The 15,052-nt window shown below is 45.5% G+C and overlaps 1 protein-coding gene across 10 annotated transcripts in view; it reads left to right on the top strand.

Annotated features, from left to right (window-relative positions):
• Positions 1 to 15,052, top strand: part of KIAA0232 (KIAA0232 ortholog) — an 84,444-nt gene that overhangs the window by 32,832 nt on the left and 36,560 nt on the right. For all 10 annotated transcript variants that reach the window (XR_007187803.2, XM_044379411.3, XM_048211784.2 and 7 more), the window contains exon 2: positions 2,114 to 2,613. Coding sequence is in view for 9 of the 10 variants with exons in the window: in XM_044379411.3 (XP_044235346.1) it covers positions 2,383 to 2,613 (231 nt within the window). In the remaining variant the exon portion in view is untranslated. The remainder of the gene's footprint in view (positions 1 to 2,113; positions 2,614 to 15,052) is intronic.

Raw genomic sequence — 15,052 nt, 5'->3', positions numbered from 1 at the left:
CATAACCCTGATATCGGGACCTGAGCCAAAACCAAGAGGAGGATGCTCAACTGACTGAGCCATCCAGGCGCCCCTAAATTTTACTTTGTTAGGTGCTAGGTATTTTTTGTGTTCCTGTACATTTCTTGAGGTTTGTTCTGGGACCACAGTGAAATTAGAAATAGTTTGGTCCTTTCCTGTCTTCCTTTTAGGATGTGTTCTGTCTAGGGCTCGTTGCTTCCCCATACTAAGTCAGGAGCCTTCTCAGTACCCAGTGTCCCTGAATTAGGAGGTTTTCAGGTCTGGCTGGTGGGAAACAGCCCTGTTCCTGGCCCTGCTGAGCATCAGGTCCTGTTTCCTCCTGGTCTTCATGATGGTCCTTCCCTGCACTCCGGAGTTCCTCACATGCATGCCTGTTAATACTCTGCTGAATTCTTGAGGGCTACGTCTGCCCGTCTCTGATGCTGTTTGTTCTGAGCTCAGGCTGCCTTAGATCTTTTATCCAGCTCCTTCAGCTGTTGCTTTATCTGCTCTCTGTCTTGGTTGGTCTTCGTGGAATGAGCACCAGCTTGTCACCTTGCTTTAGCGGATATCCCCAGAATTCATTGTATTGTTTAATTGCTGATCTGTCTGGCATTCTAAGATCCAAACATACTAAAGAATTAATGAAAAATGTTTTAATTTTGAGAGTTAGCCGGAAAGTTTCATCAGGTTAAAATTATAGAAAAATGTTTGCTTTATCTGTTTTCCATGACTCAAACTTTTTTTTTTCCCCAAGGTTTTATTTATTTATAGGACAGAGCAAGCACAAGCAGGGGGAGTGACAGGCAAGGGAGAGGGAGAAACAGATTCCCCACTAAGCAAGGAGCCTGATGCAGGACATGATCCCAGGACCCTGTGATCATGACCTGAGCCAAAGGCAGACGCTTAATCGGCTGAGCCACCCAAGGTGTCTCCAAAATCACTTTTCAAAAAAAAGATAATTTATTTTTTTAGAGAGTGCATGAGCAGGGTGAGCAGCAGAGGGAAAGGGTAGGGATCTCAAGCAGACTCCCTGCTGAGCGGGGACCTGACATGGGGCTGAATCTCATGACCTTGAGACCATGACCTGAGCCCAAATCAGGAGTTGGATGCTTAACCGACTGAGCCACCCAGGCACCCCTAAAGTCACTTTTGGTAACCCTCTTATTGTCTGCTAAAATTCATTCAAAAGCTGAGCCGATACGATTTACCTGTTAATGTGGTAGATTTCATCTTCTGGTGGCATGAGTGATTTAATAAGGCCGTTAGATTAGTTTGACATATTGAAAGTAGGTTAACTTAAGGGAAAAAGCTATGAAGAGCATGGCATCTTTGACCCAAATAAGCAAACTGTCAACTGAGATGTAGGAGAATAAACCAGGTCTAACCCTCAGCCTGGCATAGCTATGAACCAAATCCATGTTTTACCTTAACTTTATGAAATAAGTATCGAGCGGCCATGCAAATCTTTTAGCCATACGAGATGATTGATTACCTTTATGAAACCTTCAATTTAAAGGACTGATTTTTTTTTTTAAGATTGTATTTATTTGACAGAGAGAGACAGCCAGCGAGAGAGGGAACAAAAGCAGGGGGAGTGGGAGAGGAGGAAGCAGGCTCCCCGCAGAGGAGCCTGATGGGAGACTCGATCCCAGAACACTGGGATCACGCCCTGAGCCGAAGGCAGATGCTTAACGACCGAGCCACCCAGGCGCCCCCTAAAGGACTGATTTTTAACCATTGTTTAATTGAAATTACTATTCAGCTGCTTCTGTTACACTCAAAAATGAACTAGTGATTTGTTACCACACAAATTCTTTCAGCGTTATGGATGGACAGAATTTTATTAGTCCAGTCTCTTGAGATAGCAAAATAAACATTGCTATGATTGAACACAAGCACAACAATGTAAATTTTGGAGTTTTCCTTTCTTTTAAATGATATTAAACTTAAAATTTTGAAATGTCACTTGTTTTAAAATGTCAAACATTACAGCAAAAAATCTGTGTTCTAAGACACCAAAGTTCAATAAACAGTTCATTTGGATTTTTTTTTTTTCAAAAGATCAGTAATTTATATAATGCGTACCTTTTTCTCTCTCTCATTTTTGTAGGTTCTGCCGGAGACTTCCATTTGGCCTCAATGTGAAAGTAAAGTAGAAAAATCACATCTACATGTGTGTTGCTATCAGGATGTTGATTCATTGGTCCTGCCTGAAGAGGGAAATTCTGTTCTAATGGCTGACTGCCAGCGAAAATAGATGCTTATCCTAGATGTCAAGCATCTCTCCTTTTTACTGGAGTGAAAATCCCCTCCAGATACCAACAGAACATCAAGTGCAGAAAATGCTTCGCATTTTAAGGATGTCAGCGACCTGAATTCATGCGCCCTGTCTGTACAGTTGCTGTGGGTGGTTTACCATCTGAAAGCTCCTCAGGCTCTTCTCCAGGCCCCATATCTGTTTCTGAAATGTCTCTGCTTCATGCTCTGGGCCCAGTGCAGACCTGGCTGGGGCAGGAGCTGGAGAAATGTGGCATCGATGCCATGATTTATACCCGCTACGTCCTCAGTCTTCTGCTGCACGACAGCTACGACTACGACCTGCAGGAACAGGTACCTCCCTCTTGTCATGTTTTGTGACAATTCCTGGTCGTGTCTGCGTGTTTGCATTTCTCTTCCTAGAGCGCCTTCTTGCTCCAGGATGGGCTTGTCGGTGCACCGGCCACACACTCCTAACCTGCTGGGCGGGGGTGGGTGAGGGAGCCGTCCCAGCACGGCGATTATTTCCGCTGCTTTCTCCATGCGGAGACTTTCTCCATGTGGACCGCACCCTGGCTCAGATCTGGGTGCTGTCGGGGAGGGTCTGGTGACTGCCGCCCTGAAGGAGCACTGCTTTCTGCCGTTGGGAGCCTCACACGTGACCGCCGGGCCTTATAATCATCGTGTCTGTGATGCTTCTTAACATCCCAGGGTTGAGTGTTTCATTTTCATGTTAAATTGCTGGTTAACCATAGTGTGTGTTGTTGTGCAAACCAGTGGGCTTAGAAACTGAGTAAAGCATGTAACGTTGCTATAAGTCATTGAAGGTCACCCCGTGTAAGCTGGCCGTTACACGTTTTTTTTGTTTTGGTGCTGAGTTGGAAGTGAGAAAGTAAGCAAATCTAGGTTCTTGAGGGAAAAGCCCCAGTTCTAGTCCCACCCTCCAAGAGGTGCTCCTGGAAGTGAGGCCTGCCAGAAGGGCAGCGCGGTCGCCACCAGGGACCACAGGGCTCTGGGGGACTTGTGTGCAGAGTTCACTTGAAACCGAGTGTTTGCGGCTGTTGTTGTTTTAAACCTTTGTCACTAACACGAAAGCAGGAATAAGGTTTCACTGACAGAACAAAGTGGCTTCACCCTTCTAAGCCACAGAAAAGCCTCCAAGTACTATAAATACCGCATTTCCCCACTGTGTTTAACGTTGGTCGCTCATCAGCTGTAGAGCGTGTGTTTTCTTACTGCTGGTGTTCCTTATCCTTTCTAGCCGGACACAGCTGTATTTGCCTTGCTTCCAGGTTGCTGACTGCCTTGGCTTCTGAGAATTAGGTTAGCATTTTCAGGGGGTTGAGTTAGAACCTAATAGTCAGAAAATGTGTCATGTTTAATCACTATTTTGTATCATTTCCTTACTAAGGCTGTGTTATTTTCTGTCATCTTCCCAGCAAATGTAAAATACATGTTTTTAGGGGCAAATAAAATGTTAAATCTACAAACATGGAAGAATTTTTATTTCCAGGAATGAGGAAGATACTTCTCTTAACTCAAAAATCGTGTACTCTTAGGATTGTGTGTTAACAGTGTCCACCCCGAATATTTTATCAACACAGGTAAGTTTATTAGCACCGGGTATTTATGTCCTGCGTGCTGTAGGGCACTGAGGAGGGGACAAAACACAGGCCTCCTCTCTGGATTGGAGTTGACACCTGTCTCATGAGACATGTCTGTGATTCTTCTGGTTCCTTTCTTAGGAGGGCCTAGGGGTCAGGGGCAAGGCAGCTCTCCGTGCCCAACTGCCCAGCTGGGTCCTCCTTCCAGAGTGCCACTTCATCTTTAGGAAGCAGCACAGAGAAAGGTTAGCGAAAGCAGAACATGTCTGGAGTTGCGAGGAGAATCCAAAGGGAAATAAAGGCTCCTAAAATACCCTTCCCCTCAGCCCAGTGCCAAGTCCCATGCCGATGGGGAAGGTCAAATCGAAAATAATACTTGTTTTAGTAAGAGGTGGCCTAGGAGGTCAGTTAGCCCCAGTGTTACTTTCCCATGACTCCGGGGGAGGATGCGCTCACTGTATCCCTGGAATGAGAGTTTGGGCGCAGAGCCGAGGGCAGTCTCCCTAGCAGGAGGAAGGGGAGTGAGGGCCCTTGCCCACCTTCTGTGATTCAGACGCTGGCTCACGGTCCTGCTTGCGGGTCAGTTGTAGTTCTTGATCCGTGGGTCAGATTGTGGTGGCCTAGCTCCTCAGCTGGAGGCCAGATGACTCCACTTTTGGGGGTCTGTTTCCTTGAGTCTTTGCGCACCCTCCGTCTGGGAGTAAGTGTGATCTTGAATTGAACGTCGCCAGGTTTAAGGCTATTGCTGCAGCTACGAGCCTTATCTGCCTCGTTTAATCCCTCATTTTTCCTAATCTTGGTTAAAATAAACCCACCAAGAGCTCCTGAGTTCTAAAAAACAGATTCTGCACAGGACTTTCATCTTGGCTGCCCAGGATGATTGGGTAGGAAGAAAGGCTGACCCGCCGCGGCCCCATGAGGCGGAATAACCAGCAGAGTTGAGCGCAGGCCTCTGCTTTGAGCAGGGTTATAAATGCAGCGGTGGCACTGCCGGGTTCCTGAGCGGCCCTGGAGAGCAGCAGCTCTGACGCATGGACGCTGGGGATGCCCCACAGTCACTGTGTCCGCGAATTCTTCTTTCTCTTTTGCCTTCCTCATGATTACCATGCTCAGGTAAGGACACTCTCAGCTACTCAGGAGCTCGCTACCTGTCACTCTCAGATGTTGGTGAACACCCTGGTTCTAACCTGCCCTGCAGAGCCCTGGTGGCTCCACCCTGCGAGTCCTCCTCAGTCGCCCCCCATGGACCCGCAGTGTCTGCTTACAAACTAGATGTTTCTGCTGGAGAGCTTTTCTTCACCATTATCGGAAGATATTATCCTTCCCAGTAGATGATAAGGTCTTTGAGCACAGAAATCAGATTTTCACCTTTTTTTTTTTTTTTTTCAAGATTCTATTTATTTGAGATAGAGAGCGGGGGAGGAGGGAGAGGGGCCTAGGGAGAGGGAGAAGCAGACTCCCTGCTGAGCAGAGAGCCTGGTGCGTGCAGGGCTGGATCCCAGGACCCTGAGATCATGATCTGAGCCGAAGCCAGGCGCTTCACCGACTGAGCCCCCCAGGTGCCCCCAGATACTCATCATCTTAAACATTTTTGACTTCTTGTGAAATAATTCCAAACATCAGAATGACAAGAACAGGATGAGGAACTCTTGTGTACTCTTTACTCAGTTACCTGTTGTTCGTATTTTCCTGCTTTTGCTTTATTTCTCTCCTCTTGTTTTGATCCTTACCCTAAGTAAATTGGCATGCTTCTTAAGATTGGACTTTCTCTTAGATAGCCGTGATAGTTATAAAATTCAGGAAAATTAACACTAGCGCATTAGTATGTAACATACATCAGTGTTCCTGTTTTGTCCACTGTCCCAGTAATATCCTGCATCACAGCTTTCCCTTTGTCCAGCATCCTGGTGGAGACCACGCACGGACTTCACTGGTTGCTCCTCTTGACTCCTTTAGTCTGGAATAGTTCCGTGCCTTTCCTTTGTGGCTCATGACGTTGACATTTTTGAAGATTACAGGCCAGCTGTTTTGCGGCATATCCTTTGACTTCCGGTTCTTCTGATGTTTGCTCCATTTAGAGTCAGCTTATGTGTGGATGGCAGTGACGTTCCCTTCTTTCCCCTGCACCACAGCAGACACCCACGACGTCAGTCTGCTTCATGGTGGCAGTGCTGGCTTTGGTGATGTCTGCCGGGTTCCTCCGGTGCAAAGCTGAGCACTCGTCTCTGTGTAATCATCAGGTGACCCATGCGGAGAGATTGGCACTTCTGCTGTGCCTAGATGATTCTGCCAGAATCACCTGTAACTCTGCTGGCTGCAAAGTGGGGATTTTTCTAGCTCCATTGTCCTTTCTGCATGTAGGAGTTGGCATTCTACTGTAATGCCTTTATCTTTTTTAGAATCAGTAGCCCAGTCATGTAGAGAGCACCACAGCACGCCCAGGGCCGCGCCAGGCCTGTGCGGTAGGGACTGAGTCAGCCTTCATACCGTACCTTGAAGGGGAGTATTGTTCTGTTTCCCTCATGTGGAAATGGACTTTCAGAGGTTTGGTGATCTGTGGAAGGCCACACAGTAACGAGTCAGGACGGAAACGGGTGTCTGTCAGACCCAAATCATGTGACCATTTTTATATTAGAGAGTTTTGTTGTTTCTGTTTGTTTTCATACATAACAAACTATAATTGAATGAAAACACTTTATTGTAAAGGCAAGCTTTAGAAACTGGGTGGAATTGGTTTAATGTTTTTTAATGTACTCGTGGTTTGTAGAGGTAGGGAAAAATTCATTTGTTTTAGTTCACATTTGAATTATGAGTTGAGTCCCTGCAAAATCAGAGTGAGTGCCGTGGCAGCAGGCATTGCCAGGAAACTCAGAGCATCAAGTCTCTAACTGTTAAAATAGATTTGAGTTAAGTTGTTTCCAATAAATAAATAAATAAATAAATAAATAAATAAATAAATAATAAAAAAATAAAAATAAATAAATAAATAAAAAAAAGTAGGCTCTACGCCCAGTGCGGAGCCCAATGCGAGCTTGAAGCCGTGACCCTTAGTTGAGGACCTGAGCTGAAACCCAGAGTTGCACGTCTAGCTGACTGAGCCATGCAGTTGGCCCTCAAAAATATTTTATAGTCTTACTTAAAATTGGCTAAAAGGGAAGCTTACAGTAAAACTGTAATTTAAATGTGGGAGTTTACTTTTCTTGCCATGAGGTTGTGCTAGGTTGATGGTCAACAGCAAGTTCCCCATAATCTTTCATGAATAGGAAGAGTTATTTTTGGAAGATAGGACTCCCTTTCACTACCCCATTCTTAGAACCCCACATGTTCTTAATTTTCTTCTATAAATTAGTAAATTCAAACTACCATGCAAGAGTTTATTAAAACATTTTTAATGTCTTTATATGTTAATGTTCTCAGCATCATGAAATCTGTATCAGCAGCGTGTGATGGTGGCGGAAAGCCCAGCTTGGTCTCGCTTACGCGAAGTGGTGGTAAAGTCAAGCACTCGCACACCACGCAGAGGGGGCCAGCCGCAGGTGCGCACTCACGCTCCCGGCCCCGTGCCTCGCCGGCAGCCTCGTGCTCCCCACCGCGTGGGTGAGGTTCACACACACACGGTGGCGAAGGTGCTTGCTTGGGATCGCACAGCCAGTTTGGGAGCCTTTATTGATTTAAAAGCTTGAAATGTCCCGGGGCGCCCAGCCGGCTCAGTCAGTGGAGCCTGCGACCCTTGATCTCAGGGTTGTAGGTTTGAGTCCCATGGTGGCTGTAGAGATTACTTAAAAAAACAAACAAACAAACAAACAAAAAAACCCCACAAAAACCTTGAAATATCCAGAGGCTAGGGGTGGCCTCAGTGGCAGCTTAACCCAGGGCCTTCCATAGAATCTTTGCCCCCCCCCCCAAGCTTGCCTTATCTATTGCCTTTACTCTCAAGCACATCCCTGCCCCCCCTAGCCCCGGACTCCACTCTCATTTGTACCAGTCCAGCAGTGAGAGCAGGGGCTCCTGGTTAGGGCAGCTTGGTCATGGCACGATTCCGACCCAACTCCTAGGATGAGGGGACTTTGGCTGCGCTACAAGCACCTGGAGCCATAGGAACTAAGAATTGGAGAAGATGGCGCCCACAGGTAGTCTGGGGTGATTAGGGTGCTGAGCTGTCAAAAAGCAGTCCTCCGGGTGCCTGGGTGGCACAGTCAGTTAAGTGTCCAGTTCTTGATTTCAGCTCAGGTCTTGATCTCAGGATTGTGAGTACCAAGCAGTACCTTTGTTAGCAAACCTGCACTGATACATAATCACCCGAAGTCCATAGCTTATGTTAGGATTCACTCTCTGTGTTGAGCATTCTCTGGATTTGGGCAGATGCAGGGGAATGACATGTATCCATCATCACGTTATCCTACAGAGTAGTTTCCCTACCCCAGACATCCTCCGTGCTCCACCTGTTCATCCCTCTCTCCTCCAAGCCCTGGCAGCCATTGATCTCGTTACTGCCTCCATAGCTTCGCCTTTTCCAGACTGTTACAGAATTGGGATCACACAGTATGTGGCTTTCTCAGACTGGCTTTTTTCACCTACTAATCTGCATTTAAGTTTCCTTCAGGTCTTTTTGTGGCTGGGTAGCTCATTGCTTTGTGACACTGAGTAATACTCCATCATCTGGATAAGTCACGGTTTGTGTACTGAAAGACATCGTTCATGTCGTAGCCTATGTCAGAATTTCCTCCCTTTGAAAGGCTGTATAATATTCCATTGTAGGAAAATGCCGCACATTTTGTGTATCCACCTGTCAGTGGACGCTTGGGTTTTTTCCATGTTGTAGCTATTGTGAATGACACTGCCATGAATATGAAACAGTATTTCTTTGAGACCCTGCTTTCAATTTTGGGGTGGGAGGGTGGTATGTACTCAGAAGTGGAATTGCTGGGTCATATGGTAACTGTGTAAACAACATTTTTTTTAAAGATTTAATTTATTTGAGAGAGAGAGAGAGCATGAGAGGGGGTAGGGGCAGAGGGAAAGGATGAAGTGCGCTCCTGCTGAGCAGGGAGCCTGACATGAGATCGTGACCTGAGCTGAAGGCAGACGCTTAACTGACTAAGCCACCCAAGTGCCCTCCTTTTTTAAATTTTTGGAGGAACCTCCAGCAGCTACACCATTTTACATTCCCACCAACCGTGCACAGGGGTCCAATTTCTCTGTAGAATCACTCACACTTTTGTTATTTTCTGGTTTTTGATAGTAGCTATCCTGATGGGTGTGAGGTGGTATCTCATTGTGGTTTGATTCACATTTTCCCTGACTGATGATCAGTGATGTTGAACATCTTTTCTTGTGCTCACTGGCCATCAGGGGGTCTTCTCTGGAAGACCGTCTGTTCTTGTCCTTTGCCCTTTTTTTTTTTTTTAAAGATTTTATTTATTTATTCGACAGGATAGAGACAGCCAGCAAGAGAGGGAACACAAGCAGGGGGAGTGGGAGAGGAAAAAGCAGGCTCATAGCGGAGGAGCCTGATGTGGAGCTTGATCCCATAACGCCGGGATCACGCCCTGAGCCGAAGGCAGACGCTTAACCGCTGTGCCACCCAGGCGCCCCGTCCTTTGCCCATTTTTGAATCAGGCTATTTCTTGGTGCTATTGAATGTTGGGAGTTCTCCATATGTTTTAGTGTTAACCCCCCATCAGAGACATGGTTGGAAATATTTTCTCCCATCCTGTGGGCTCTCTTTTTACTCTGTAGAGAGTGTCTTTGATGTACAAAATTTGAAAATTTTCATTAAGTCCAATTTGTCCATTTTTCTTCTGTTGCCTGTGCCTTTGGTGTGTCCAAGATATCACTGCCAAAACTAATGTTGTGAAGATTTACCCTATGTTTCTTCTCAGAGTTTTACATATCAGCCTTTGATCCACTTCCGGTTAAATTTTGTATATGGTGTGAGGTATGGATCTAATGTCATTCTTTTGCAGGTGGATATCCAGTCTTCCCAGCACCATTTGTTGAAAAGACTGTCCTTTTCCCGTGAGTGGTCGTGGCACCCTTGTTGAAAATCATTGGACCACATGCGCGAGGGTCTATTTCTGGTCTCTCTGTTCTATTCATTTGGACTAGTGTCTGTCTTTCTGCGAGTAGTGCACTGTTTTGATTAGTGTAGCTTTTGTTGCAGTTTCTTTAAATCTTGTAATTGAGTTGTATTTTCTAGCTCAGAGTCCATCATTCTAGAAGTGTAGTTGCATTATTGTATTATTTGTATTGCTGGAGGCTATGTAAGAATAATCCCAGTGCTGATTGCTGAGTGGGTCTGATGACTTCTGCACTGGGCACAGCTCATTTACTCCTGGAACTACTTGGTAACATGCTCTTGCAGTCTGTCACCATTTTTGAGTGTATCTCTACCTGGGGAAGCTGGCATCTGCAGGGTTCGCCTGTAAGATCATTGTCCTCTTTAACAATAACTACCACAAAATCTGACCTGTCCTGGGTTCCTCAGGTGTCTCACTGCATTTGCTGTATTTCAACATATATTTACTCAGTAGACCCTGATTAAGTAAACCTTACACATGGGGAATATGACAATACAGTCAGAGAAGGAGTTAGCACTGTGGATGGGCACACAAATTCATGTCCATAGACTCCCTAAGATACCATAATAAAAATGTGGGTTTTTTGGGAGGGGATAGAATCTTTAAATGGGATAGAGAAAAGGTTTTTAATCTAAATAATTGCATTTTTTAAAATAATTGCATTTTTTAAATGCTCATGTCTGCTTTTTTACTCACTACGTGGATGCCTATGACATGCCAGATGCTGTGACAGGCACCAGGAATACAGGTCCTCAAGAGACAGCCGCTAGTTTCAGGGTCTGTGAAACACTCCCACTGTAGAGCTGGGGACACTGTGGATGGGGGACAGTGGCAGTGGGAATGACAGAGGAGAGACCAGTTGAGCAGTTGGAGGAGGAAGGGAGAGTGCATGCGAGGTCACAGAGACAGGAAGGCCCTGTGTTGTGAGGCAGAGAAGAGCAGGGCAGTGGGTGGGAGTGGGGGGTGAGGCTGGGAGGGTGAGCAGACCGATTCTGACCCTGATGAACCTGGTGTGCTGTGTTGGGGGTTGCGCTTCAGCCCCGGGGACAGACCCGCTGCACTGCAGGATGGCATCTGTGCTGCTAGGTAGACGCAGTGGGCAGCTGAGGGCAGGGAGGCCCGTGAGGAATTGTCACTGTTGACTAACAGCCTAGCTGGAATTCACCTGAAACTGTGCTTGAGTTTTAGAGGCAAGACGCCATTCTTTTGAGCAATGAGAAGTGGATTTATTACTTAGGCCCTTCCTCAAATTGTGGCTATATCTTTTATTCACAGGCAACCAAAAATTTAGCCTAAATTGGCTTACGGGGGAAAAAGTCTCCCATAACTGAATTTCCAGAAGTAGGGCTGCCCCGAACCTGGTTCACTTCAGAGCTTTCCTGGTGTCATTAGAGTTTCTGCCCTGCCTCTCTGCCTGCCTCGCTTTGGCAGCTTGGTTTTGTAGCCAGTTCCCAGGGACATGGAGGGCCAATAAAAATGTGCACGGTTCTGGCAGCCAGAGGATGTGTCCCCCCCCCCCTTTCTTTTTTTGCTCATTTTCAAGTGCCCATGTCTGATTGGTCCCATGCCTGTGTGAGCCAATCTTTGTGACCGAAAGGGTAAAACACACTGATTTGTATTCAGCTAGTTAGGGTCTAAAGATGGGGTGGCACTAGTCCCATTCAGACACTTGATGGCTTTGGTTTTTCAGGGCGCTGTTAACAGGAAGGTGTGGGAGGCAGGGGTGGGTGCCGAGCAGCTAACAGCAGACGTCATTATCCCAGCTGTATTTCAGAATGGCGTGTTCTTCTTCTTCCTCCAGTTCCTAGCGTTTCCTTTTTGACAGAAGGCAGCAAGAGAAAGTCAATCAAAACTCTAGCCTTATGTCACCTCACAGTAGTGTCTGGAAAAGTACTTGGTAATAGATTTTCATGCTGAGAATGTTCTTTCGCCATATCTTCTTTTGGTACTTGGTAATTTTTTCTGTATTTAAGATTACGACTCTGAGAAATCATCCTTGATTTTACTGAGTTTATGGAGTAGATACTTGGCACATGGCCAGTATTTTTTGTTTGTGCCTAAGTGGACTTGTACTGAGTATAGCATAGGGGACTAAAAACATTATAAAAGAGAAGTCTCTTGAACCGTCTTTTTGTGCTGTGTTCTTTTAAAAGCTGATTATTAGCTCAGTGCTATTGTTTAAATAAGTCCTAATACATTCACACACTACATGAAACCAGACGAAAAAAAAGGGACCTCTCAAATACAGTAAGTGGAGAAACCAGAATGCACAGAAATGTATCTGCTATGGTTTGTTCATGTAGCTTTTGCTACACACTTGATAACGTTGCTGAATGAAGTCAGCCTAAAATTACAAGGCAAAACAGCACGTATCTGCAAAATTTATAAAGTCACCCTAACAGCTAACATTGTTTGACTGACAAATAATGGCAGGCTGCTTTGTACATTCTCATTCTGTCAGAAGTGAAAACAAGGGGCACTCTCCCTGCTCCGGCCCAGCTTGGTGGTGGGATGTTGTCCAGGGTCCCACTGTGGTGCCAGCTGTGGTTTCCCACTTGACACAGTGCAGAGCGATCGTCTGTATCTTCACATCTGTGTAACTGTTCAACTGAGAAGCTTCTACGTAACTTTCACTTGGGGGTGACTACTCTGCACAATAATGACATGTGAAAAGGCACACACTGAGAGAAGAATCTAACAGTTTTATAAATGTCCTCTAGACAAATAGCATGTTTAATTAAACTCATGCCTGTGGGTTAATACCAGTATTCGGCAGATCTGTTTGTGTGAAAAGACATTTTCAAAGACGAAATACACCAAGTCTTACTATAGATCAGCATTAACAGGCAGCTAGGTAAGGAAAAGAAAAGCCCTTCAACTTGGAAAGGAAGAACTACAGTATCTCTGGTTCGCAGATGACACAGTCTTGTATATAGAAAATCTTAGGAATGAAATTAAGGAAATTCCATTTACAACAGTATCAAAAAGGATAAAATACTTCGGAATAAATTTAATAATAAAAGAAGCGCAGAGGGCGCCTGGGTAGCGCAGTCGTTAAAGCGTCTGCCTTCGGCTCAGGGCGTGATCCCGGCGTTCCGGGATCGAGTCCCACATTGGGCTCCTCCGCTGGGAGCCTGCTTCTTCCTCTCTCACTCGCCTGCTGTGTTCCCTCTTTCGCTGGCTGTCTCTCTGTCACATAAATAAATAAAATCTTTAAAAAAAAAAAATAAATAAAAGAAGCGCAGGACTTGCACACTGAAAACGTCACCGAGAGAAATGAATGTAGACCTCATAAATGGAACGGCCTCCTATGTTCATGATCAGAAGACTCTGTGTCAGTAAGACAGCAGTGCCCTGCCCACTGATGTGCACACAGCGCGGCCCTGTCAGAGGCCCCACTGCCCGCGTTGGCAAGAAATTGGCAAGCTGATCCTAAAATCCATAGAGACCTTTAAAGGGGCTCAGAATAGCCGGAAAAAAAAAAAAAAAAGAAAGAAAAAGAAAAAAAATCTTGAAAGAAGAACAAAGTTGGAGGACTCACACTTCTCAATTTTGGGACTTACTACAAGGCTCCGGTAATCAAGACTGCTTGATACTGGCATACATATGCTATAGGAAATGAAACTGAGCGTTCAGAAATGAACCTGTATATTTATGGTGAGGACCCTGCTTCTCCCTCTGCCTGCTGCTCCCCCCAACTAGTGCTCTCTCTCTCTCTCTCTCTCTGACAACAAATATTTTAAAAATATAAATAGATAAAAAAACAAAACAAAATAAAATAAAACCTATTCATCACTCCCATTCAAGGGGGAGACCATTCAAGGGGGAAAGAATAGTCTTTTCAACAAAAGGTGCAGAGACAACAGAGTAGCCACCTGTAAAGGAAGTTGGACTCCTACTTCATGGCACAGGCAAATGTTAACTCCAGCTGGTTTCTAGACCTAAATGAAAGGAGCTAAACTATAAAGCTCTTGGAAGAAAATGTAGGAGTGAATCTTCATAGCTTGGAGGAGGCAGTGATTTCTTAGGACACCAAAAACAAGCAGCCAAAGACCTCAATAGATGAGACTTTATCACAATGAAAAACTTCGTCTCAGAGGACATCAGGAAAGTGAAAAAAACCTATAGAATTGGAGAAAATGTTTGCGAATCCTGTATTTAATGAGAGACGTGTGTTCAGAATAAATCATTTTAAAATGGGCCAAGTGTTCGAATAGGCCGTTCGTGTATCTTCTCTAGACAAACGACAGTGAGCACACGAAAGGATGCTACCCTTCGTTAGTCGTTAGGGAGATGAAGGGCGTGATGAGACTGCTCCTTGCGCTGGGATGGCTAAGATAAAACCCCGGCGAGGACGAGTGTCAGTGAGGACGTGGAGCCCTGCGACGTCGCTGGTGTGCTGGTGAGATACAGCTGCCCTGAAAGTAGCCTGTCAGCTCTTCAGAAGGTCGAACACGGAGATGCCGTGTGACCCAGCAGTTCTAATTCTAGGTGTATAATCGGGAGAACAGAAGATACACGACCATACCAAAGCTTGTATGTGAGTGTTCGTGACAGCCAACAGGTAAAACAGTCCAAATGCCCACTAACGCGTTCACAGAGGAAATGCGGTGGGATATTATTCAGTCAGAAAAGGGAGTGGAGCATGAAGACGGGCCATAACCTGTATGAAGGATGAGCCTTCAAAACCTCGCACTGAGGGTAAGAAGCCAGACACAAAAGGAAGTCTGTCATATCATTCCAGTTATATGAAGTTTCCAGAATAGGCAGATCCATAGAGACAGCAAGTCAGTGGTTTCCAGTGGCTTAGGAGAGAGCAAAGTAGTAATGGGAAGGGACTGCTAACGGTACAAGGTTTCATTTGGGAGTGATGAATAGGTTTTATTTTATTTTGTTTTGTTTTTGTATTTATTTATATTTTTAAAATATTTGTTGTCAGAGAGAGAGAGCACTAGTTGGGGGGAGCAGCAGGCAGAGGGGGAAGCAGGGTCCTCACTGAGCAGGGAGCACAATGCAGGACTCAATCCCAGGACCCTGAGATCATGACCTAAACCGAAGGCAGATGCCCAACTAACCGAGCCACCCAGGCACCCCTCTTCACTCTTTAAG

The sequence above is a fragment of the Ursus arctos genome, unplaced genomic scaffold (genome assembly GCF_023065955.2).
Source record: "Ursus arctos isolate Adak ecotype North America unplaced genomic scaffold, UrsArc2.0 scaffold_9, whole genome shotgun sequence".
In the NCBI taxonomy this organism is placed as follows: Eukaryota; Metazoa; Chordata; class Mammalia; order Carnivora; family Ursidae; genus Ursus; species Ursus arctos.
The sequence above is the reverse complement of the archived record's forward strand: the minus strand, read 5'-3'. Positions and strand labels throughout refer to the sequence as shown.